At 43.9% G+C, this 26,652-nt stretch overlaps 1 protein-coding gene across 4 annotated transcripts in view; it reads right to left on the bottom strand.

The window, feature by feature from the left end:
• Positions 1 to 8,446: 8,446 nt before the first annotated feature.
• Positions 8,447 to 26,652, bottom strand: part of Vopp1 (VOPP1 WW domain binding protein) — a 148,824-nt gene continuing 130,618 nt past the window's right edge. For all 4 annotated transcript variants that reach the window (XM_040739398.1, XM_040739400.1, XM_040739397.1 and 1 more), the window contains 3 exons: positions 26,531 to 26,608; positions 17,122 to 17,258; positions 8,447 to 10,840 (listed from right to left, as the gene is read on the bottom strand). In XM_040739398.1, the coding sequence (XP_040595332.1) occupies positions 10,650 to 10,840; positions 17,122 to 17,258; positions 26,531 to 26,608 (406 nt within the window). In that variant the 3' untranslated portion in view covers positions 8,447 to 10,649. The remainder of the gene's footprint in view (positions 10,841 to 17,121; positions 17,259 to 26,530; positions 26,609 to 26,652) is intronic.

Here is a 26,652-nt window from a genome sequence, read left to right as displayed (position 1 = left end):
TATGGAGCCTTCATACTTTCTCATTCCTGTCTCAGTTCAACAGTCATTATCTTGGTTGTTACCTATTGGTCATAGTCTAGCTTCTGTAGTTATAATGATCAAAATGATGTGACCAGGCATGTGGCAATACCAGAGACTTCAGTCCTATTCAAGAGAAAGACAAAGCCTTCCCAGAATCCCTTAGAGTGGTGTTTTATGAATGTTTCGTAGCCAGAATTTGTCACATCACCTTCTTCTACCACAAGGACTGGGGAAATTAAAATATATGGCTTTCCTGAGTGTGTAAAAGGGAAACCTGGGGTTAGGAGTGAGGGGTTGGAAATATGATCCAAATAAGGAAGCATTTAAGAATGGTAGTGTATAGCAGAATGAGGTGCTGCTTTAATGGAACTATGAGTGCCATAGTTACTTTTCTATTGCTGTGACAGATCACCATTACCATGGATAAAATACAACATTTAACTCTCAGGGCCCATGGTTCCTAGGGGTTAGAGTTCATGACCATTATGGCTGGGAACATGACAGCAGGCAGGCATGCAGGCAAGCATAGTGCTTAAGTAGTAGCTGAGATCACACCCTGATCCACAGACACAAGGAACACAGCTAACTGGGAATGGTGTGACTTTTGAAACTTTGAAGCCCATCACAAGTGACACACCTCCTCCAACAAGGCCCAATCCCCTCCCCAAACAGTTCTACAGACTAAGTACCAAACACAGACACACACACACAGACACACACACAAACACGAGAGCTTATAATGGGCCATTCCCATTTAAACCACCACAATGGGTAACACTGGAAATATGGCGAGGACTGTGGTATTTCTTGGGTCAGGGGTTAGCTCAAACCTTAAAGAACTTGTAGCATCTGTATATCCTCAAAAACAAGGAGTAAGTGCTATGGGGTTTACCCTGGACATGAATGCTTCCACCGAAAATGAAGTGACAGCGACTGAAGAGAAGAGTTGCCTGTTGCTATGTTTGGAAGTGGAGAACTATTTGGTGTAATCATATGTGTGTACTTAATTTCATATATGCATGTATCTCACATAATTAATGCTATGTTTCATATTCTCGCTCTAACTCTTATGTTAGTTAACTTTCCATCGCTACGGCAAAATACTCAAAAGAAACAATTTAAGAGATACAAAGTTTACTTGGCTCATAACTTCTTAAGTTTCAGTGCACAGTTGGCTAACTCCCTTGCTATAGGCCTATGCTGAGGAAGAGCATCATGGCAGTAGGTGCTCCCAACTATAGTTTTTAATCAGCATCCAGGAGCCATTAATTATAAAGTCATTGGTAGGAAACCCACAGATGATGTTGATATCCACAGGATCTAATGACTTCCCTAAAGTACACTTGCTCTTAGACTTTAATATATGGCCTCTAGAGAACATTTTAGGTACAGTACATGATACTTCTTGTGACATCTTCATCCTGCCAACCTTGGTTTGCCAAACCTTTTCAAGAACGTGGTGCCTACAAATATTGAGAGATCCGTGTGACAAAGGAACAAACACGGGGGCTTCTTTACCTCTCACATTGGCAACCATATGTGGACCAGATCAATATATAGCATTATAGCAATGATTCTATAATCAAAATTATTATTCCTCATAATGCTACATCTCTGTGGCTACAACAGTTCCCATGTATAACCGTGCATAACACAAGCAGTGCCAGCAAAGCCTGATAGGAAGAATCAGTACACCAAACTGAACATGGGAAAAGACCAAAAATGAGTACTTACACTTTGATCTAGCAACTTGTTTCTCGTATTTTATTTCAAAACAGATGTCATAAAAAGAATGAGAATTGCACAGGAGTCACAATAAAAAGTAACTGTGAGCAAAACAAATTGGAAAAATGTGATTATAAAGTTCAAGATGAAAAATAGGGCAGAGGAAAATGTGGTAAAATCATAAATAAACAAAAGGAATTATAATCATAAAATTTGAAATAATGGTGGGCCAGAGGGAGGAAGAGATCTATAGGGGACTCTATTCATGAGACAGGGCAATAGCTTGTTCATGTTATTTTATTTGGTTGGTATTGCCTACAGTAATGCAAAGAAACTGAGACAGCACAATGAAGGTTGATGTTTTGCTCAAACCTAGGAGTTGGCAAGAGATCTCCGCTTCACAGACACAGGCTCCTATGGCCTGGGAATGCTCAGCCTGACCCTCTGCTTCCAGAGCATAGGGAAGGAAGGAAGGAGGCAGGGAGGGAAAGGAGGGAGGGAGGGAGGGAGAGAGGGAGGGAAGGATGGAGGGAGGGATGGAGGGAGGGAGGGAGGAATCTGTAAGTCCCAGTTGGCAAACTTTGGAAGGGCCAGCCTGGTTCACTGGTTTCCTAAATCTTTAGGCAGTGAGGCCCTGGCATTCTCCCTGGGGCTGGGACAGTAGGCCCACAGAGTACCAGAACCGAGTGTTAGCTAGCATTGGCTATATGTTATCCAAAAATCACACTCATTAACTTTAAATGTGTAAAATATGATGTTAATTTCAAGTAGAAGAGTGTGTTTACAGGCCTCATTAAATGTGGCTGGGCTACAGAGTGGCCACAGGGAAGACTGAAAAGTACTGGAGGAAAATGGGCCACAGAGATCTCCTTTTTCATCCCGAGTCCCTCTGGAGGGGGAGGCAGCAGAAACACCCCAAATGCTACACAAGCCATGCCAGCGCCTTCCATGCCTCTTCTCTACATTGTACGTACTGAGTGTTCGTTGTTTTCTGAGTAAGAAAAACAAAGCTGATTCTGTCTGGGACCTTTGGCCCTTTAGACTCACGCCCCAGGGACCACCTTCTTACCGGTGTTACCTGTGTCCCTGTGGCCTTTCCGTCTGCATGGTGGAAAACACTTGGAGATCCCTGTGTATTGCTCTGGGACATGTGTGTATTGTAGATTGTGTATGAAGCAGCCTTTGTCCCCTAGCTCCTCTCACCACTGCCAGTCTCTTCTCCCGGATGACAGCACACACCACAGTCGTCTCCACCACAGTCTTCTCCACCACATTGTGGCGATGCTGGAGTTGAGATCTCCTTCAAACCTTCCCAAGCCCATGTACCTCGTCATCCCACTTCTATGGGAGGAAATGGAGGTGACCTGATGTTGGCTTTTTTTTCTTTGCTCTTCAGTGGCATGCCACCCAGCTCCCAACTAAATACACAGAGTCTTATTATTACTTTTGAATACCCGGCCTTAGCTTGGCTTGTTGCTAGCCAGATTTTAAGTTACCCCATCTACCTTTGACTCTGGACTTTTACCTTTTTCTATTTTCTATTCTTTCCTTCTCTCTTACTTTATGGCTGGTGGTGTTGCTGGGTGGCTGGTCCCCTGTCATGCTCCTCTACTCTTTTTCTCAATCTCTCTACTATTCCTTTTTCCTTCATTTATGCTCTCTGCCTGGAACCTATCCCTATCCCTCCTACCTAGCTACTGGCCATTCAGCTTTTTATTAGACCAATGAGGTGTTTTAGACAAGCAAAGTAAGACAGACTTAAACAAATACGACATAAAGGGATGCAATACATATTTGCATCATTAAAACAATGTAAGCATAAACAAATGTAACACATCTTCAACCAATATTCCACAACAACCTGAGCCTATCACCTCAACCTGGGTCAGCACCTCTCTCTCTCTCTCTCTCTCTCTCTCTCTCTCTCTCTCTCTCTCTCTCTCTCTCTCTCTCTCTCTCTCTCTCTCTAGGAACGCCTCTCTGAACCTTTATACTCACCCTCCAGAGGCAGAGGCCACCCTCAGCAGCTCTCACCATTGTTACCTGCACCCCTCTGGCCCCTGTCCACATGGTGGCCAACACTTGGAGAAGCTTTAAGGCCTCCCGTGTACCTTTGTCGGTGCTCCCGACCTCACTGTATTTACCCTGTCACCTTTTAAAGTTTTTAAAACACTTGTTTTCACTGTAATGCTGTGGTCCTACCCACTCTCGGGGCTTCTATAGTTGGCCCAATGGGCTGCATCTCCACTGGTACTTTAATTTTAGCTTTTTTTCTTTGAAAGCTTCTAGAACCCTGGGAGAAAATTTCTGTGTTTTATAAGCTGAAAGGACTAAGGATAAGAATTCAAACTAAGGATTTTTTTTTTTTTGCTAAGAAATGCCTCCACAATTAGATAGGAGGGCTGGTGTGGTAAAGGACAGCACTTCAGGGTCAAAAATAGCACACAAGCCTCTGGACTCAGAACCACAGTCACTGGGGTGAGGAGGAAAAGGCAGCAGGGCTGTGTCTTCTGGAAAAGCATCTACAGGAAAGTGGTAAGAGACTGGGGTCACTCTCTAGCCCATGATGTTTCATTTTGCACAGCATCTTCCCATTCATCTGGATGGCAATTCAGCTTTGCATTACTGTAACAAAAAAAAAACAAACAAACAAACAAAAAAAACCAAACTAAGGAAACAGGTTTATTTTGGCTCAGTTTTCCAGGTTTCATCTCATGATGATGGGTCTTATCACTTTGGGTCTGTGATGAGGCATTAAATCACTCAAAGGCACATGGTGTAGCAGAGCCGTTCATCGCATGGCCAAGGGCTAACATATACTTCAGCTTTAGGAGCTGAAGTCCCAAGACCCACATTAGAGATGACTTAACAAGATCTCCCACCAGGTCCCCCCTCTTCTTCTACCACCTCATAACTCAAGCCAGATGTGGACCCAGCCTTTAACACATGGGCCTTGGGGGCTGTGTATTTTAGATTCAACGTACATCGAAGATGTGGAGATTGTAGGAAAGCCACAAGGGTCCTGGGCTAAGATTTTAATAGAAACATTGAGTAAGTAAAGTCACTTCTTAAAATCGCCCAAGTCTCACCACTCAGTGTGTGCTTGGTAAGGAGCAAGCTCCTGGCCTCCTGGCCACTGGCGTGCCTGCAGCGTCTCCAGGCGGAGCCCTCTAAAGGTCTCTCAGATTCTTCCATCGCCACCAGTGTGTGCCCTTCCTGCCCCACCGTGCTCTCCCCAGCCTCTCATTTCAGAGATCACTCCATGCTTTTGTTCTAGTTCTTTCTGCTTTTTGTTTGTTTTGACAGCTATCATGGATATTTTGAAGCTCAAATTTGGAAAGAACAGATGAAAGTGAGCTCTAGATTTTTTCCATCTTAAGTCATGACCTTTTTCCTGGGAGAAGCTGGCTAGAAGGGGTATCTTTCCGGCCTAAGAATTTGCGCAAGCAGGCAAACCTCTTCTGTCTTGTCCCCTGTCTACCTAAATGGGGTTGAGTGAGATCAGAACTTGCCAAACCTATCTGTGTAATACCCCTAACCAAATAAAACTAGGCAGTCATCAAAACCAATTGTCTCAGTCAGTGTTCTGTTGCTGTGAAGAGACTCAATGATGGAAGCAACAATTATAAAGAAAACATTTAATTGGGGCTGGCTTACAGTTTCTGCGGCTTAATCCATTACCATCACAGAGGAAACCTGGCAGCATGTAGGCAGACTTAGTGTTGGAGAGGTAGCTGAGAGTTCTGAGTCCAGTTCAGGAGGTCCTGGCTTGAGCTCCTGAAACCTCAAAGCCCACTGCCAGTGACACACTTCCAAGGCCACACCTACTTCAACAAGGCCACACCTCTTAATCCCTCTCAAGTAGCACCACTTTCTAATGACCAAGTATTAAAATATACTAGGCAATGGGGGCCATTCTTACTCAAAAATTAAGGGGCCTTCAAGATGGCTCAGTGGGTTAAGATGCTTGCCGAATAAACCTGGCAAGCCAAGTTCTATCCCCAGATCCCAGGTAAAGGTGGAAGAAAAGAGCTGACTCCGCAAAGTTGTCAGCTGACTGCAACATGTAAGGTGTTACATGGGGCACACACACATGTACACACAAATTTAGAAACTTAATACATTTTAAAAATCATGGCTAGTTACCCACTGCAAACTAAAACACTTAAATAAAAGGTCCTATGGACCACTGGGGCCTAGAACTCTCTCCAAGTAGCTGAGAGTGGAGTTGCAGAGTAAGGAGGTAGGCTCTGCTCAGATGAGGTGACATCTTCTCGAAATTTCACATCAAATGATAGATCTGGGTGGTACTGCAGACAAAGCTTCAGAGTGGCTTTAAGAGTACTTGTCTGTCTAAGTGGTCAGACATGGCCTATGGGTTGGAGGATGTCCCTGCCACAAACTGTCCAGTGAATCACTGCTACCAGGTCTAATCAGCCATGCCCACAGATGGGCAGGGGCCATAAATGCACAGGAGTAGCAGCAAGAACATAGTACCACTTCAGAGGCAACTTGGTACTCTGTGGGCTGATTTTCCAGGAACCCTTGGGACTACAGGCTTGAGAGGAAGTAAGCAATCAGGTAATATTACACTTTGGATTATGAATGTCCCCACAAGGCTGTGTGTTAAAAGCTCAGTAACAGCCCACAGTGGTACTGGAAGATAGTGTGGAACCTCTGGGAGGTTGAACTTAGTTAACTAAGAGCATGCCCTCGAAAGGGATATTTGTAACCAGCATTCTTTGTCCTTCTTGAGGTAAACTCAGTCTCTTCCACTCCACGCCCCCACAATGTGTTGTGGGGCAACAGGCCCAAGTGACCATGGATTGAAATCTCTTAGACTGTGAGTCCAAATAAAACATTTTTGGTTTATAAGTTGATTCTCTTGGGCATTTTATCACAAAGCACATTAGCAACGTGCTTAGACTTGCGTACAGAAGTAGTTAAAAGGGGTGGCAGCATAAAGATTATTTCTAGCCATGAAGTGGTGGTGCACACCTTTAATCCCAGCAGTTAGCAGGCAGAGGCAGAAGGATCTCTGTGAGTTCGATGCCAGCCTGGCCTACAGAGTGAGTTCCAGGACAGGCTCCAAAGCTACACAGAGAAACCCTGGCTCAAAAAACCAAATGAATGAATGAATGAATGAATGAATAAATAAATAAAAGCATTTCCTTATTCTGTCAATGCTTTAAACTGTAGCACAGCAACGGCCATAGAATGCACACCAGATATTAAGAAATTGTTTTAAATACCTAAGAGTTATAAAAACCAAGTGATGGATTTATGTGTGTTCTCATAATTTTTTTCTTTCTGTCTTAAATTATTCATGACAAACTATCTCAATGCATTTTCCTGCATCCTAGGAATCCTGGAGTCAGGGTTAGTTGTTTCTAAGCTCGGTCTATTTGGTAATTTATTTTGTTGATTTTCATAGATACACATTTATTTATTTATCTGCAACAAGAGCCCCATTGTGTTGCTCAAACAAACCTTGTCCTCCTGGGCTCCAGTGGTCCTCAGAGCCTCAGCCTCCTGAGGGAGGAACTGACATAGCGACTGTGTACAGCCACACACAGTTTAATACCATGTGCAGCGTCACTCATATAGTATTAAAGTTCATCTCACATCTGTGCATTGCTTTGAGGCTGTGCCTTTGATCTGAGTTAGTTTTTAACATGAAATGGTTCATTGTGAGTTGTACCTTATTGGTGACTACACATAAGCAGTATAAATAGCTCTCTGAAAGTCCCACGGACTGCCATGTATCCAGCAGATGTACCTTTCAGATGGGGTATTTTGTAATAAGCACCGAAGAAAGCACTTTAATAAAAGGTCCAGCCACAGAGTGTGGAATAAAGAGATGGGAAGACCAGAGTTTTCTTAAGTCTTTCTCTGGAATCACCTATCCTTGAGCAGAAGGGCTGCTGCAATACCTCCAACCCTGTCCTGCCTGTTTCTCCAAGATTATATAATTTTCAAATTTGTAAAGCAGAAGATAATACAGAATTAAGATGTTTCTCTGAATGTTCAATTAAGATAACATGGTCTGGCAACAGCCCTGAAACAAATACCCCAAGTGTGGGTCTATAAATAAAGAAGAGATCAGGCTTCTAAGACAAGTATTTGAAGAAGTTAGAATATAAAACTCTAAAACCACTGTGTCATTTAGCATTTCATTCGAAATACAGCTTAATTGTGGCAGGTAAATCCTCAGTCATATCCAAGAAGTACAATTCCTGACTGTACAGACCAGGACATTTACAGTCTTGAGATGAGAATATTGCTCCATTGTCTTGCCTGTCTTGAACTCCTGCACTCAAACAGTCCTTTGGCATTGGGTCTCTGAGTAGCTGAAGTGACACCTACAGAACACCACACCCAGCTCTAGGCTGGTACTTTAAGGGGGGGGCAACTTCCTGTAGGAAAACGGAGCCACATTCCTAGCCAACACCAGCTTCTCCTGTTAGGTAAATAATTCTGCCTCTCACTTGCTTCTGACAATTCTTTCCTATCTTGATTTTTGAAAACATGTCATTGGACCAAAGGGAACATAAATTCCTGGATGACAGATAATTTCCAGCTGTGTAGGTAGGGAGCATCAGCTATCCTACCCTGCTCCCCATGTGAATTCATGATCTACTGTAATTTCTCATTAGAAACCTCATCTCTATCCCTTTCCCCATCAAACAATCACAGCACATGACCAAATTCACTTTTATTTTTTATACATAGGAAACAGGACCCTATCAAAAGAGAACAAAGAAGAAATCTGAGCCCAGTGTTGCCAGGAAAGAGCATGCATAAGTCTGCTTCAAGTCTGTCCCCAAGCACTGGCTCTATAGGACCTCAGCACACATAGGTGGAGCTGTTGGAAGGGGTGAGCATTACTCACTGAAGACAAGAAAACAAGAATGCTGGGAACTGTCCCCAGAAGTGCAATTTCCATAGGCGTTGCCAGTGTTTGCAGCTGAAGGAATTTCAATGCAGGCTCAATGGCAAACGAAATTTATCTTACACAGACACTGGAGTATAAAATTGCTGAGCCCTATCAGTCATCCAATTTCTCAAAAGGATTTGCTATCAAAAAGATAAGATGTAGTCAAGGACGCCAAATGCCTTGATTCAGCTGTCCCTTGGTGCAATCTCAGGAGCAGCTCTGACTGTGCTTATTTTAAAAAGGAAAGGAGGAAACTGAAGTTAAAACCACAGGTAATAGAAGGGAGCAGAAATGTTTGGACCATGTAGTTGTCTTGATTGTAAACAGCAGACATTGTGCTTTGTCGTCTTATTTAAAACAAGGACCTGAACCTGGAGGGGTACTGGATCCAGAACAGGATGTCAGAGACACATGGGTACACAATGACTTGAGCAGCAGCACTGTGTCCTCGAATCGCCTTAAAGGGTGCTCACTCCTTCCCTGGAATTTCCTATGAAACTGACTACCAAGTCCACACACTTTCTGTCCTTAAACTAAGTCCATGCCGCTACTGTCCTGATTCCTGAACCCCGACCCCATATAAATACCCCAAGAACACTTCATGTCCACTCTAGGGAGATGTTTGGATGCCCAATTCAACAAGTAAATATTTATCAAAAGGCTCTGATTGGCTCATTTAACATGTCAGTCCCCTTACTCCCAGCCCCACTCCCCACGATACTACACATAAAGTAACCTAAACATCTTAGCTATACTGCCTTGCTCTTAGTATACACAGTCTCAATCTGGGTCTAAACACACATCAACGTGACTAACTACTCAAGGGAACAGCACTCCTCACTGTTATGAACTCCCTCTGCTACTTGTAAATCTATGGGTGAGCCGATTCTCACCAGGTAAACAGCATCTCTAACTACACCTTCTTTCTCTAATTTTGATTATGTGGTCTGTGCGACTAAGTAGGTTTCCATTGTTCTATTCATAAATTTCCCCTCCTCTGAGCCCAGCACATCTCTGCTTGGATCAAATACAACCCTAGCTCTTACTCAGCAATGCTGGTCTTGTTTTGCTGGGCTACTTTGGCTGTTCTCTCCCCCTCCAAGGGTTGAAAGTGACCTCTGCTCTGAACTGTCCATGAAACCCATCACCAGAACTACCTGGGGGAAGGGTGATGAAGCCCTGAGCAGTGGTCCCGATGGCTCACAGTTGCCATCTGATCTCAAAGGACTCTCACTTCAATAAATGCACTAAAAGAAAAAGGAAACTTTTGTCTCTCCATCTGAACCCAGAGCATGACTCATAAAATGCAATGTCTCCATTTGGAGCAGGGAGTGATCTTCCCTAACTTAAAAGACTTTCCTCTCTTTAACGGTCTTTAGTTAACTGCAGATGTCCAGCTAGGGCCTGACGCTGACCCTCATCTTGCAGGGGAAGCAGCATACATACACTTGGGTCTTCCCTGTCCCTGAAGAGGAAAGCCAACTTTCAAAATGTGAGTGGAGACCGAACAGCATCAACAGGCCTCCCCGGCACATTTCCGCAGCTTCTAGTAGGACGGGCTAGGACAGTGTATAATGGCTGTTCGAACTTCTCTTCCCACTACTGCACCATGGGAGTCTTATCCCAGCCTGACCCTTTCTCTGCCACAACACACAGGCTATGCCTTCCTTTCCTCTTAGCCTCTCTCCCAAGGATCTACATCGGCCACCTCGGGGAACGTCAGCCCTCGGGGACTACTGTCACACTCTCTCAGAGAGCACAGACTACATCAGAAACAGAAGCGACAGAGGAGACAGTGTGAAATTCAAATGTCCTCCACAAAAAAACTTGAAAGAGAGCTGGGCTTGCTTTGAAGACATCAAAGAGCAGTTTGCCCTTGGACCGCCCTGTTAGCAAGTATCGGTGAGGGCGGGGAGGGCACGCGGAAGGGCCTGTCCCGCCTCTTTGCCTTCTGGGTAGCATCTTGCTACTTGTCCTTCACCACCTGTTCATAGGGAGGTGGGGGTGTGTTGCAGTAGGAAGGAGGGGGTGGGTAGGCTGTGCCTCCGTGGGGTGAACTGGGTTGGACCTGGAAAGCCATTGCCATGGTGTTGCCAACAGGATTCATCCCGGGTCCTCCAGGGTCAGTGTAATATGGCGGCCCCATCTGCTGGACCCCTGGAAGACAGATATCCACATGTGAGTACAAAAGAGAAAACCCAGCATTTAGCGCATCTCCGTGCTACCAGGTTCCTTCTGCCCCGTCATCCACTGTACCACTGCCTATCAGGAACCAAACCCTCCTCAGACATTAAACACCTACACTGGTAAACAAGCAAGAGAAATACATGGTCTTGCCCTCAGGGACCACGATTCCTCTGGAGAGGTATACTGCTGACATATCATCAGTCTCCAGAGTGCAATAAAGTACGGGAGCATGAAAGAATGAGGGAGTACCCTACGGACACCCATCACAAACTGAGCTGAAAACAAGGCAGCTCGCTTTGAGGAGCTGGTGAAGTACGCGCAGCAAGCATGGTCACAGGGGTGTGCCCGAGTCAAGGTGAGGAAGCTGGACTGCAGACAGTTGTCACGGTGCCCTGGCTGTCAGGAGACACCGTAAGCAACCTGGTGCCCTGACTCTTGGCCCAGACTTACCATAGTCCCCTCCACACGGTTTGAACACATTTTACTAGAAATTCACTGTATCTGAAGTTAAGGTCTCCATTCCTGAACCATTTTATGAAGGCAAAGAGTATCTATCACCCAGGTGGGCCAAAGGTCGCAGGAAGAAGACAGACAACTCCCACAGGCCCGTGCTGGGTATAGTTGGCAGTTTCCTGAGATATGTCTGAAGAACTGTGACAGGAGGAAGTGGCTATTATACACACCGAGGCTTTGCTCTTGAGGACCAGAGGACCGGGAAGGGGGACCCAATTCCTGTGACAGGTGAGCATAGGGAAGGCTGCTGTCTCTGTGCCACAGCTTGGGCTGTGTTTGTAATATCCCACAGAGGTGCTACTCAAATGAACACTAGAATACCACTAGAATACCAGCTCATGGGTTTTGTAGGAATCTTAAATTTTTACAAAAATATTTGACCTAGAGATACATTTAGAATATTAAAAAAGCAGAAAAAAAACAAAAGGTAGACAAGATACATCAATCAAGAACATAAATCCTTTAGTGAAGAAACTCGACAACCTCCAGACTTGAACATGGTGGGAACCTTGTGACTGAGGCTATAGGAACAGCATCAGCAGACAGTGTACTAGTGGTTAGCAGCTGAAGGCTCCCACCAGCCAGACAACAAGGCAGGGATGGAGACAACTTAGCCAAGGGCAGAGGTTCTCAGGAGGTGCACACTGCAGATCTCTCCACAGCTTTGTCAGTTTAGTTGGAAGATCTGGTGCCAGGCACTGCCCAAGTCAGTCACCCAGGCTCGCATTCAGGGGAACTGCAAGATGACAGACCCAGGTTTGACTGAGGTGGCGATGCATATTGGGGAACTAAAAGCAGAAAGACAGCCTTGTATGTGTGAAACCCATGGAGACAAGGCTGGCAAGTTAGGCAGATGTCTCCAGACATCAGAGACCTGTTCCCAAATGTACACATGACTCCATGGAAATGAAAAGCACCTCAGAACTACAGTCAGCTGCACCACCAATGGCATGGTAAGAACAAAATTTCCCAAGGAAACCCACACAGTCCATTGTAAAGAACAAATCTACAAAATGGGGTTACAGATTAAATTGTAAAAAATAAAGCTTCAGGGAGGTAAACCACAGCAAAACTGGACAAAGACTTTCAGGTGAATAGAGGTGTTAACACAAAAAACACAGCTCTCATCTCAAAGGGAATAAAAGATAGTTTATCCTGGAGCCTAATCCAAGTGACCATGGCCCAGGAAAGTAGAGCTAGGTCACCTAGTTTCTCAGTTCCAGTGTGGAAACAGTTCCATGGGTTTTATAAGAACAGAACAAAGCAAACCATAAATCAAAGCGATTTTAAAATACATTGGTGAGTACCTCTGGGAAGCAGGCTATAGCCCGGCAGATAGACACTGCTGAGTACATCTGGGAAGCAGGCTATAGCCTGGCAGATAGGTAGACACTGGTGAGTACATCTGGGAAGCAGGCTATAGCCCGGCAGATAGGTAGACACTGGTGAGTACATCTGGGAAGCAGGCTATAGCCTGGCACATAGACACTGGCTGACATCCTTCTTTGCCTTAGCATTGGTGGAAAGGGGTTTTGTTAATACACTCCAAAGGTTTCTATCTGTTTATCAGGATGGTAGGTCTGATACAGGCGCACAAAGAGAGGCTATCAAGGGAGCTAAAGATGACACAAAAGAAACTGCAATTGGGCTATGATCAGCAATGGACTCTCCATCAGCCCACGCAAACAGCTTCGTCCCAGAATTCTCTTTACCAAGGATAGAGATGAAGAGTTGTTTAGGAAACTTAGCCTCTCTTTTAGCACAGACTTAGATCAACCCTGACAAAGAATATGAGACAAACCAATATCTCACCTTTTCACACACAACTGAAGGCAATGGTTGTCCCTCCCCCAGAATTTATCATTTTCCAAGAGTCTGTCAAGGGGTGGGGTTCCATGAGTCTACCTCCAATACATGACTGGCTGTTTACAGGGCTAGTCTTACTTAGGCCCCATGCAGGAACATAGCGCTTCACCTCTTCTCCCTGTCCTCTGACTCTTACATCTTTCCACTTCCTCTTCCACAATATTCCCTGAGTCTTAGGGGAGGTGTTATGTATGCCCTTTTTATGGCTGAGCATTTGCCATCATTTACATTTAATCTACGCACACTTGGCTGCCAAGAGTCTCTGTTTTCACTATTGTTCACTGCAAATAGAAGCATCTCTTCATAATGATGACAGTAACATTTGTATATAGGTATGAAGATAAATATTGAGACCACATGTTGGTGTCTTCTCAATTTAGTTAAGCAACATTAGTGACATCCTCTCTAAAGTCTAGAACTTCCTAGCCAGGGGCTTTTGACTGGGTTTACAATAAGAGACACGTATTCTTCCTTGTGAAGTGGGCCTTAAATCTCACCCGAGAGTGGTGGGTTGGCTAACCCTGTTAACAAGTGAGCCATTATTGTATCACTGGGTAAATCCTGCCTGACACGTTGAGACTCTATGGGTCACAACTAAGTAAGACCACTGATAATCTGTCTCCCGCAAAAGCGTGCATAGCACCTTCCAACACTGTGAAAGCTAGCCGGCTTCCAGCTCAGTTCTTGCCTAGTTTTCTCTAGGTATGTGGTATCTTCAGCAGTAAGGCACTATCATCTAGTACTAGTGTGCAAACAGAAAGCATGGCAGTATCATGAACAGATTTCATTAATGACTATTCTCCCCACCATTGGTGGCAGAGCCATCCTACAAAAGATGTACCCACTTCCCTCTTTACTAAATGCTTCTTTAGACTGCTGTTTTCTTATACAATTATATTATTACTATTATTATCTGTATTAGTAGTAATAGTATCCACAGCATCATATATACATATATTTATATATAATATACATGTATATATAGCCAACCTCAAACTTGCTATGTAGTCAATAATGTCTTTGAAAGTTCTGACTCTTCTGCCTCTACCTCCTGAGTTGTAGAATGACATCCAGAAGCCACCAAGCCTGGTATTATGTGGGGCTGGGCAGAGCCCTGGGCCTTGTATTAGTTAAGCAAGCACTCAACTAACTGAGACACATTCCTAGCATCATAAACTGTGTTGCCATGATGCTGACTGTGGACTTTAGTGTTGCTATATGATATTCTACCAAGAAGACAGGTCACAGTTACTCTTTGATTTTTATGACCTAGACTATTTCCTCACATTCAATCACTAGTTCACTGAGCTCCATGGGGGAACATGTCTCTCTCTGGCCTTTTTGAACCCAAGCTCCTTTACCTTCATACATATTCCTCAACCGTGGCCCAAGCTTTTGTAATTTCTTCCATTGGCTCTTTATGTTTCTAAGGAGTGGGGTACAGAAGCTGGAGCTGGTTAGCTAATGTTTTCTGAGTAAGGAAATGAATGGATGAAGCTGGTCTTTCTTTTCTGCCTTGAGGCCATAAGGATGGTGGCCCAGCCAGCAACAAGGATCCGGGGACTGTGGGATTTGATGATGCCAAACTTCCCCTGTCTTCTGTGCACAGAGATGAAGATATGGGCTTCATTTTTCAGGTTCTAACGTTCAGAGGGGACAGTGACTCACCCTCACGGACTTCGGGCTTCCATATCCCATTCAGCATCATTTTATTCTCAGAACTTCAACTAATCAGCGGTGCTCTCTTGTCGCCCATTGTGCCTTCCCAATAAACCCCAAACTTTCAGTTAGAAATATCTGGTTCCCAGTTTCACAAGGAGCTTTACCTCTGAACCTCAGCCTTCAAAGCTACTTCACCTGTACCCTCTGATGACCTCAAAGTCCTGCTCAGAACTATGGAGCTAGCTACCCCATCCTTCCCATCGCCAATCAGTGTGTCAATGACACTGGACATGAATGATGGTCCTAAGAGCACTGTAAGCTTCCTCACACGCCAGCATATAAACAGCTGCCACCTCCTGCCCTCCAGGGAATGAATATCTGTCTCAGCATTGACGAGGCATACCAGTAGGCTCAACTGAGTTTAAATTCTTAAAAAAGGAATTTGAGACATCCAGCAACTCACTGTAGAGACCTAGGGACCTAAACCCATGTCTTCTGCAACTGGGATCCTTTAACTCCAGTGGGGTCTGCAATGCTAGTTGTGGGGGAATAAAACAGGGCACTTGAGCTTCTGAATGCTTCCAGGTACCACTAGGGCACAGATGGGATGGTATCAAACCTCACCTCCCTCACTATGCCTCTTAGCCCCATGATGATAACTCTGATCTAAGACATAGGACACTAAGCAGTCCTTAGTCCTTGACATCCTTCCACTGTCTGGTTAACCAATGGCCTTTGCTGTTTTCACAGGTACTTTTTTTAACTTGGTGTCCCAGCTGATGTAGGCTTTTACACCCACTAGGATAAAGAGTGGCTACTTGAAACTCTATGAGCGTTTTAAAGAGGCTGATGAGACATCACTTCCAGACAGTCTGCTCCACTAATCTTGTCTGCAACCCCTTCTCCAGCCCAGTTTCTGTACATGTTTGAACTTAATCATCCGTGCTCTGAGCACCAGATGAAGTTGTCAATTCACTTGGTTCACAAACACCCCAACTTGGTCTCTAATGTGGTCGGTAACTGTCAGAGTTACTACTGCTGTGATAAAACACCATGACTAACGCGACACGGGGAGGAAAACTTCAGTAACTGTCAGGGTTACTATTGCTGTGATGAAACACCATGACTAACGCGACACGGGGAGGAAAACTTCAGCTTAATGCTTCTATATCACAGTTTACCATCAGAGGAAGTCAGCACAGGGTCTCGAGACGGCAGGAACCTGGAGTAAGGACCTGGTGCAGGAGTCATGGAAGGGTGCTGCTTACTGGCTTGCTCCTTGTGGCTTGCTTAGCCTGCTTTCTTACAGAATCTAGGACCATCCACCAGTCCAGGGATGGTAGCATCCACAATGGACTGGGTGGAATTGATGAACACACTCTCTCCAGGCCTCTAGGTAAAAGCTGTGACTGGAGCAGAGCAATATAAACAAATTGGTCCCCAGCTCCATCAAACATAAAAGCTTTAGTCCAGAACTAGGATGAGCAGTGCCTGCCTACTCTGGCTTTCGGAGCTTTATAACGTTCCATTTTCAGAAGGTTCCTTCCAAGGCAGGGGTCCTCAGAGGCACTGTCAAAACCCATGTACCAGCCTGTGCCTTGAGGGAGGCACCAACTACCACGGTTAAGGCAAAATTGTCCTGTAAGAACTAAGAAATAGATACTTCTCTTTGATCTTGAACTTCAAGTAATATGCTCTATAAGGTCAGTGGTAACTTCTATAAAGATGTTTACTGCTGCACTACATATGAATATTCAAATAGGCACACAATGCTAGATACTTACTGAGTAATATTTTAAAATGCAAAACAAACAAAAAAACCAAATCACTAGCAATCATAAAATACCAAACAAATTATCATTTAATAACATCATATTTACTCCAGATGAATTAAGAATGCCAGACAGAGTCACTTTGTTCATATATAAAAATTTATACATTAAATAGCTTTTTTAAAAAAGGAAAAAGCATGTATGCATGTATGAACCATCTATCATCCACACAGGGTGCATCAACAATAATATAAACCCATGCGATGACAGGCACAGAGTATATTTCATTGCTACCAACAAGCATAAACAATAAAGTTGGTCATTAGAACATAATGACCAAATGGCCTGATTTATTTTTTTTAGCACACTCTGTGGCGTTACAAATGCCTGAAGAGAACACATGAATTATGACGACAGACAAGGATGAGGCAGGCTGACCTGGAGCAGGGTTTGGTGGCTGCCTGGTGTAGGACACATTGAATGTGGGTTCCTCAATGAGTGGTGGTGGATACATGCGCCGGCGGATGAAGAAACCAGCTCCGCAGCAGAAGAGCACACCCATCATCAACAGGAACCTGCAAAGAACAGGACATGAGGCCAGAGTTCAAGCCACAGGCCGAGGCCAAGCTCTAAAATGGTAACGAAAATGCCTGAGGATTCTCAGGGGGCCCTGGAATACCAATCCCCAATGGCAAAGCAGAGACCCAGCAAGCTATGGGAAGCCTCCAGCCACAAGGGCATGTGACTAGCCGTGGTCCTCTTTGGATTGTTTCACCTTGGGACATTCCTTCTATGGATGATACCAGCAAAATACTTGCCCTTAAAATTCCTGAGGTGTCCCCAGGAAAGGAGTCACTAACGTTGAGATGCTTGCTAAGACAAATCTGCATCTTGGTGGCTACAAAGGACTGATTTCAAAGTATTGCTGTTCTACATATTCATCCATGTCTCTGACATAGTACAATGTTTTAGTTTAAGCAGAAGGTGCTGCCAAACCGGGTCTCTGTCATTCTGTTTTCGTGTTTCCAATTCTTCACTGTCAAAACCACAAAAATGCACATTTATCCTTCCTAACACCTTTCTATGTTATGGAATGAACATTTAATAATAGTAAAAAACAAAACAAAACATCTAGAACACTGCTTAATTACTAGGAAAAATATAGGAAGAGAGAGGAAACACAGTCAACAAAACAGAAGAATATTCATAAAACTCCTGGCTGTAAACATTGCTGGTTTCTCTCCACATCTTACAGATAAGACATCTGCCCAATCATCTAAGATTCCCATTGGAAAGGGTAGGAAAGGGCAATATCAGGCAAAACTGATAAATTCTTACCCATCTCTGGCCGGTGGAACTTTACTGAACTTCATAAAATACGTCCATATTCTGGGCTTTGTATGAGTTGAGCACACAGCAAATTTGGTCGGTCATAACCAATGACACCAGATAATGTATTTTTAAAAAAGCTCGACATAGGGTCTTTGAGAATAGTGCATGATCATCAGTCAGTCAACAGGAACTTACCAGGTACTCTTGGTAATACTGAGCAGGAATTTAAAACAGACACAGGCAGAAATGACTCAGGAGGTGGGGGAGCTGAAATGAGAGTCTTTGTGTTCTTTCTTTTAATTAGTCATTTATTCAACAAGTAACTGTTTGGAACCTTTGATGTCCATAGCACAACAGGAAAGAATGTAGGTGTGCTGGTTAGTTTTTGCCAATTTGACACAAATTTTGACATATCTGGGAAGATGGATTATTAACTGAGAAAATGTTTCCAGAGATTCCCCTTAGACAAGTCTGGGACACTTTCTGGATTAACTGATTGATGTGGGAGGGTCAAGCTCCCTGTGGGTATCCCTGGGTAGGACTTGGGATATAAAAGAGAGCAGGCTGAGAAAGCCATGAGGAGCAAGCAGTGCTCCATCACGGCTTCTGCATCAGTTCCTGCTCTGACTTCCTCAGTGACCTAGTGTGACCCGGGATGAAATGCATCCCTTCCTTCCTCCCCAAGTTGCTTTAGTCACGGTGTTTTACCTTGGCAGAAACCTTACCAAAGACAGTGGGTGAGTCCTTTCCCCACACCTCAATGGACTTAATGTTTAGTAGAAGAGAAAGAAACTGAACGACACGTGTACACAACTATTTATTCATAAGTGAGTGATAAGAAAGAAAAAATGAAGGTTGGAAGAGCAGACCTGTGTAAAATATTATCTACCCAACCTCCTCACTATACTGGGAGGTTTCAACTGATATGTTATTGCACCTAAGAATGGACAGATAGTCTCTTCCTGCCATATTTGAGCTAGGTTCTAAATGAGGAGATACATTGAGGAGGAGGAGGAACAGGAAGTCTGGGAAGAAGAATGACATGTGAAGAGGCCTAGAGCAGGAAAAGCTCAGGGAAGAGAAGTAAGAGATGACTCTGCTAAGTCTCTTCTCTTTCTTTGTTTCTGAACTAGTATATTTTGTCATCGTCCACTTCAAAGGAAGGCTGTTTGTCAACAATCTTCAGTCTATGATCCACAGATTTTAGCAGAAGTGTCAAGTTGACCCTTGGAAGGCACATTTGCCTGTAAACAAATATCTTCTCACTCCCCTTCATGAAGTGCTTTACAACACCAGAAGAGCTCTCCTTCTCTGCTGAGAAAGGGGCCTGCTACATAAAAACAGCTTGGTCCCTCTGGAGGAAGGGCCTTGTGTGGCATTTTACCAGATCAATGATCATACTGTAAAGCCTACACTAGGTATGATGTGATTGCAGCCTTTTGACTTTAAAAAACCCTACCCTCTTTTGTCTCTGCACCAAGAGTCTAAGGCATGAGTCTACTAGCAGGCTAGAGAACTCACTATACTCTCAACTGGCTTAATAAAGTAATAAAGTGTGATGAACTGTAACTTTCTCACATGAATTATTTCATTTGAAGCCCCAGCGAGATCTCCATGCCAACACAGGACTTGGGTTCACTCTAGGCATTCCTGTAAGGATCCCCTGATAAACATTCCAGGGCCGCTGAAACCAGAAAGGTATGGAATGACTGCTGTGTTCCCAGACAAAATGACAAAATGAATGAGTCCTTCTGACACACTCAGGGTAAGTCTGTGCTGAATTCAAAGATCTGGTTTGGTTTTAGTCTGGATGAATGGCCAGTCAACTATATACATGACTCAGTGTACATTGGACAAGCACTATTGGGAGAGTTATTATGTTAGTTTGCTATTGGTGTTTCTGTCTTATTTTGTTCCTTCTCTGTTGGCTCTGAGAGAGTTGGACTTCTTCCCTTGCACTCATTTTGGCTTAGCAATGGCTTCTCTTGGCTGCCCTGAGCACACTGCACTCCTGCTCTTTGAGTCACAGTGTCACTGTAGCTTGGGTGCCTGGAGCTCTGTCGTCATCGTTGCCATTATTTGTCATTTGTTCTCTATGTTCTCTCTTATTATCTGTGATCTTCCCAGTTACCCCCTTTCCTCCAGGATGAGGAACTTCCAATCATACCAAACAGTTCCTGGAGTCACAGACCTGACTCATAACATTTCTTATTCCCCTGACTCAGGACGTGTGACAGGTCTTACATGGAGTTGGGACATCTTCTTTTTATTACTGTTGCTTTCATGTTTGTCCTACTAATCTACTTCAATGAGCCACTTAATTTCCTTCTAACGTGGAGACCACCAAATCCAAGATTTCACCCCTTCAGTGGATACTGAAGAGGTCTGAGGAGGACTGTGGCATTTCACTTTTCGAGGGAAAGCCGCACAATTTTTGTGGACTCGACTGACTTTCTCTGGAGTGAGGTCAATTGGCCCTCTATGAAGTGGATTGAACATCAAACTCCCAGTGTGTTTTTGGCCTAGGCTGCTGGTACAGATGCTGGGAGACTGTGACTTTGAGAGAGCCTTCCTGTCCAAACACCCTCATCAGGACCACAGGACCCCATTACTCCCACCAGTTTTTATGCCCTGGACAATTTTCACGAGTTCCTTATGACTGGGATTTAAGGTGTAGCTCAACCCACTAATGTGTGTAACATCAGTGAGGTTATCCAGGGGCTGGAGGAGTCTTTCCAGGTGTTCCTCCAGGAACTACATGAAGCCTTTGAATTTACATCACTTTTTACCCACTAGCTTCTGAAAACACTAGGGTATTAAATAGGGATTTTTTTCACTCAGTCTGCTCATGATATTCACAAACAAACAAAACTCTAGAAAGTAGAGGGTTTTGCTGGAATAAACACCTCACAGCTTACTGAGGTGGTTCTAAACATCAATAACCAAGATACTGAGAAACAAAAAACCCGGTGACAATGAGGAAGTCAGCACTGAAAAGGGACCAAAGGAACAACCAAACTGTCCCAAACCCAAGGAAGCACTAACCCTCCCTTCCATGAGAGACATGGCCAGTGAGTAAGAATAATAAGGGGCTGTGTTTCTACCTCCCTAAACTGCCAAGGTCCCTTGGTTACTCATCAGTAGGAAGCCCTACAGTTGAGTAGGCACTGGGGCAGAGGTTTCTGTTTAAACCAACCAATGGGATAAGTTACAAATAAGAGATGCCAGTTCAGGGAGATGCTACCCCAGTTAAGGATGCTCAGCCTGGGTCACAAACCTCCTTGTGGTGGTCACAGAAGGCCCTTTCTCCTTCTAGGCAGAGATCTTTGGAAATTAGGCACCATGCTCACTCATCATACGCCCCAGGAAACTAAAATGCCCTTTGTGCCTGTCCACCAGCCTAACTTCACTACCCTTCTGTCTGAAGACTACGTCCCCACATGGTCCTTCATTACCAAACGATACTTCCTCTGCTTCTCCCCAGCTCTCAGCCTCGGAACCGACCTCACCCCCTCTCATCCTTGCCACTCAGCTCCCACTTAGTGTCTGGAACTTACTCAACTTCCATCTTCCTCATCTCAAAGGCCTCCCCAGGTCCATAGGGAGTGAGCCATAAAGTGTTGATGATGGAACCCTGTAAGGGCCTTGGGTAGTATTTATCCCTGGCGTACAAATAGACTTTGAGTGCCCATCCCACAATGAGGGATGCTCTCTCAGCCTGGACTCTTGGGGGAGGGTCTAGGCCCTGCCCTGGATGAAATGACAGACTCTGGAGATCCTCCATGGAGGGCCTCACCCTCCCTGGGGATCGGAGTGGTGATTGGGTGGGGGGTTGAGGGGCCTGGTGGGGAGGGAGAGGGAGCTGGGATTGGCATGTGAAACAAGCTTGTTTCTGACTTAAATTTTTAAAAAAAGGAAGAGAAAAAAAAATAAGGGCCCAGCTGAGAAGGGACAGCCTAAGGCACAGGGACCCAGTTGAGAAGGGACAGCACTCACCACAGGTGAGTGCAAGAGCAATGGAGCACAGGCTGCAGGGTGGACAGGAGCAAAGCAACCCCTCCCCCTCCCATTCCTTTACCCTAGCCAAGACCGGGGACATCCTGGTAGCCTAGCCAGTCTGTGAATTCAGGGCCCCACCTCAGGCTGACAACATGGTACAAGCAAGTTTCAGTGTGGGGATGCCCTCAGCTGTGTGGCTCAACAAAGAGACTGGAGGCAGGCTCTGTGCTGGGTCCTAATGCCTGCCATTTCTCCTGGGTCTCAAGTCTGCTTCTCCTTAGATAGGATATTCTTCCTGCTCTTGGGACTCGGTTGCCTTGTGACTGTGGTCTGCCTTTGTTTCTGCCCCACAGAGCCTGGATACTCTTGTTTTTATTTGTACTTTTCAGTTTTAAAGGCATAGACAACTAGAATAAAAAAAAAAAACAACCTGATGCTAACAGTTGTGAGTTCTCTTGTCTGATTTTTACAGTTTCTGTTTAATGCTTTCTAGTTTACCATATTTACATTATTCTGCAACTTGATGCCTTTACAAGAAAAAGAAGTACTTATTAAGCTTTTCAAGTTGTTTGCCTCCATCTGCAGATGCACACAAACTAATCCTGGTTAAGGATTTGGGTTAATCTACGATTATCACAGGAAGCAGATATGCATGGCCAGTAGCTGAGAGCTTTTACATCCCGATCAGGAGGCAGAGATACCCTGGGTCTGGACTGGGCTTTTGAAACCTCAAAGCCCACCCCAAGACACACTTCCTCCAACAAAGCCACACTTCCTAATCCTTTCCAAAGAGTTCCACCAACTGGGGACCAAGCATTTAAGTACAAAAGCCTATGGGGGGCCATTCTCATTCAAACCTCCACAAGAAAAAAAACCCATGTCTGAATCGCTCAATAATAGCTCCAGCTGTGCCTGCTTACCCACAGGTGGGCTTGTTAAATGTTAGTACTCCTTTAAGAAAGGAGAAGACAGGCAAGTTCATTGGGCCCTCATCTGAGTATCCTCCTCCCAGGTGGCTGAATGCAATTATGATCTAATCACATAAGAACTCAAGGTAGATGCAACTAGGGCACACAGGCTAAAAACTAAGCGTGGGAAGGCGGCCCACCTATGCAGCAATGAAAAAGCTGTCACATATGTTGTGTAAAGATGCCAATAAAAATAGATAGTGCCTAATACTGCCCATAGGAAAACGTTCTTACAACAAATGGTCAAGTTTATTTGTTACTATTATTTCACATAATATTTAAAATTGTTTTAATTACAAAGCTTTATACATAAAGGTTATAACAGCTTCCTGTAATTCCAGATGCTCTTTGAATACTTGTCCCCTTCTTGGTTCTTGTTTACAAAAGAGCCCGTTCCCAAAACTTTCTTCCTCTGGGAATCTGTAAGACCATTGGGGGATGGAGGGGAAGAACTAAAAAAAAAAAAAAAAACTGTAAAATTCCAATCGGAAAAATAACTCAAATTTACAACAGAAAAGGTTGATAGTTAACAATCTGTGTACAGGCAGTCTCAATTGGCTACATATGCCATGTACATAACTTGGATTTAACTTGTGTTTAGAGAAATAAATTTTAAAAATAAATAGATGTAAAATGCCTTATAAAATATGATGCTATGTTTTTGGTTAAAAAAAAGGTTAAAATATTTTGGGTAAGGATGGATTTTTTTTATGATTAAATACAATTTTGCCAAAAAATGATGGGACTTTAAATATGACGTATGTTTGATGATTAAGATTTATAAATTCTGAAGTTTATAAAGGTCTATTCATGTTTGCAAAAAAATTAACGATGTCTGTCTAATCACTTATATCTTTGATAACTTTGTTAAGCTTAACTATTTGGAGAGACTGGGCATATCAAAAAACCACAGTAAAAATTAATTTTATATACCTTTTATTCTTATGTCTCCTTATGAAAGCTGATCTTACTGTTCTCTCCTATAATTATATTCACATATAGTTTTATAAATGATAAAATTATCTACTTAATAGAAAATATTCCTTAAATTGATCTAGATTTTATAAAATTGCACTATAAAAGGATCAAGAAAACGAGGTCCCTAGTTTCCCAATGAACTGTATAAAATGTATTTTGGTACTAAAAGAAGAGCTTCAGTTCAAAACTGTGATTTAAAGGCTTAAAATCTTAACAGATAAAATTATAAAATCATAATTTTATGTGAGTTGCTATTCTATTGTAAACTGTTACAAAAACAACACAAATGTTAATTACCAGCCACCTTATAATTAATCAAATGTCTTTAATGTGCCCAAAATCTGTTTATACTCATGCTAAGCACAGATCTAACTCATTTACAGAGACAGGATTAGAGGGAGAAATCGATGTATCTCCCATTATATAGTGTTCTGTAAACATTGTCAAAGTTAAGCCTAAAGCAAGTTACTCAAAACAAGTTTAAAATAGTTTAATATAAAATTATAGTCAAAATCAGTTTTTTTATTAAATTTACAAGCACGTATATGACAAGACGTCCCCAGGTTCAAGTAATTCCCTTCCCCTTGAATGGACACAGACCCCATCACAGTAAATCTCATGCTAGCATCATTACAAGATGAGAATGCATGGTAAAAGAAAACTTGTCTGAGCCTGCTGCTCCTGGTGTGTAGGTCGGAGAAAGGAACATCTCCTTATCTACAGAGAGGATGAATTCCCTCTTGTCTCACATGACAGGGGGTGGCTTCTCTCACCCAGTGGAGGACCTTAGAGTCTACACCCACATCCTAAATATTTGAAGCAATAGAGAGACAAACAGCAATCACTCTGCCCACTGAACTGACATATGAGGCTGCTGTGAACAGGGAAACCTTACACCCAAGCCTACCACCCACCCGGAATGAGACCTGCATACTAGTTCAGCTTGCCAGGACCATGGCCTTGACTTTAATTCTCTTAGCAAAAGCTAATCTCAAGGACTAAGAGGCAATTACTTGATGTGTAGGAAGACCCCAAGAAAGTTTTAGATAATATAAGATAGAAGCCCAGCCATAGGGCTGTCAGCATGGCAGGCCGAACCATGGGCACTCATGTAAACACTAAGTTGCAGGTACCACGTCTGAGGAGAAGACCTGGATGGTGACAGTCTACCCTGACAGCCTCTGAGTCACCTTCTACAGGGTCAGCTTCTTCAGCACCGCTGCCACTGGAAGCCAACAAGTCTCCACAGGGCAGACACTTGAGGAATTCAACAGGGGACATTTGGAGACAGGGATATCTATGGCCTTTCCTCCCTTTGGCTTTATTAGTCATAAAGCTTCCTACAGGACTAACTAGACACAGCAGTTCCCTACGAATAGGGGTCTGCCACAAAATTTTACAAACTGCTACATCTGTTTGTAGGAAAGGAGAAAAGATCAAATCCATGGTCGTTCAATTAAAGAAAGCCATATGCAGGGGTGTACCCAGGACTGGCCAGCCAGATATCTCACCCTAAGTCGGGATTTGAGGGAGCTGTCTCTGTTTGCCTCTTGAAAAGATAAGGTGTGCACATAGGCAAGAGTTGGCTGTTATACATTGTTGGAAAAATATAATGAAAGGGTAGGAACAAGGGTAAGGGTATATATCATGCTAGTGGGGTTGAAAGCAGTTTATATCATAGCTAAGAAACAAGAGCTTATTCTTGATTATAAATGGAAACCTTACCTCTCAAAGACATAGCACAGGACAAACAGGAACTTATTCTTAACTACATACAAAAACTTAGCAAGGACTTAACATAGGAGAAACAGAACTTATTCCTAACTGTCTTAGCTGCAAACAGAATCCTCAACCATCAAAGTATATTGTTCCTGTTTTGGTCTCCCATTAACTCCCAAGGTATTTTGTTCCTCTCTTGATCTCACCCACGGTCACAAGCAGACCAAGTAGATGAGTTCAAGAAACCCTCAGTGTCTTTTACAGAAGTCCCCTTTGCAGCACCGCGCCATCCCCCACATCTCCAGAGACTTGCAGGGCCTCTCTGAGAACAAAGACTTGTGCAAGGCTACTCTCTAAATGACAGTGTCCCTCCCACTCTTCTCTTTAGGTGCAATCGATGGATTTCACATGTTCCCCAGACCTCTGTGAAGAAATTGTGGAGGGGTGAGGATACAGGGTGCTTGTCTTGAAAGCTAAGATGCAGAAGATACAGATGAGGGGAGGTTTCCAGGCAACAGAAACTTTGTCTCACGTCTCAGTCTGCTGATTCTGACTCAAGACAAGCAGGCCCAATGCCACTTCAGAAACCGGCTAAGGAGATGCTCAAGGGTGAGGCCTCACCAAGTTCTTCTACTCTCACAGTGACAACGCAGATGGGAAAAGGCTCTGTAAACTCCTACCCCAGCAGCCCTGGAGGAAGGCAAGCCCAATGTCTTTACTCAGGCCAGACTATCCCAAAGACCATGAGACCATGACTGTGACGACGGCATTGGAACTGATGTTGTGGGCACTTGAGGACCAGGGGAAACACTAGGAAAGGGCACTCAGAACAAGAAGGAATTGTAACCTACCAAAAATACCACAGCCTCTGTATGGAGAGGGCCCGCACACAGCACCTGGAACCACAGCAGTCTTCATAGGAACGGCATCTGCAGGAGAGAGGGCAAATTCTCGGTAAGAGGGGTAGTTTTTC

This window comes from Mesocricetus auratus, unplaced genomic scaffold (genome assembly GCF_017639785.1).
Source record: "Mesocricetus auratus isolate SY011 unplaced genomic scaffold, BCM_Maur_2.0 Super-Scaffold_100676, whole genome shotgun sequence".
Lineage (NCBI taxonomy): Eukaryota > Metazoa > Chordata > Mammalia > Rodentia > Cricetidae > Mesocricetus > Mesocricetus auratus.
The sequence above is the reverse complement of the archived record's forward strand: the minus strand, read 5'-3'. Positions and strand labels throughout refer to the sequence as shown.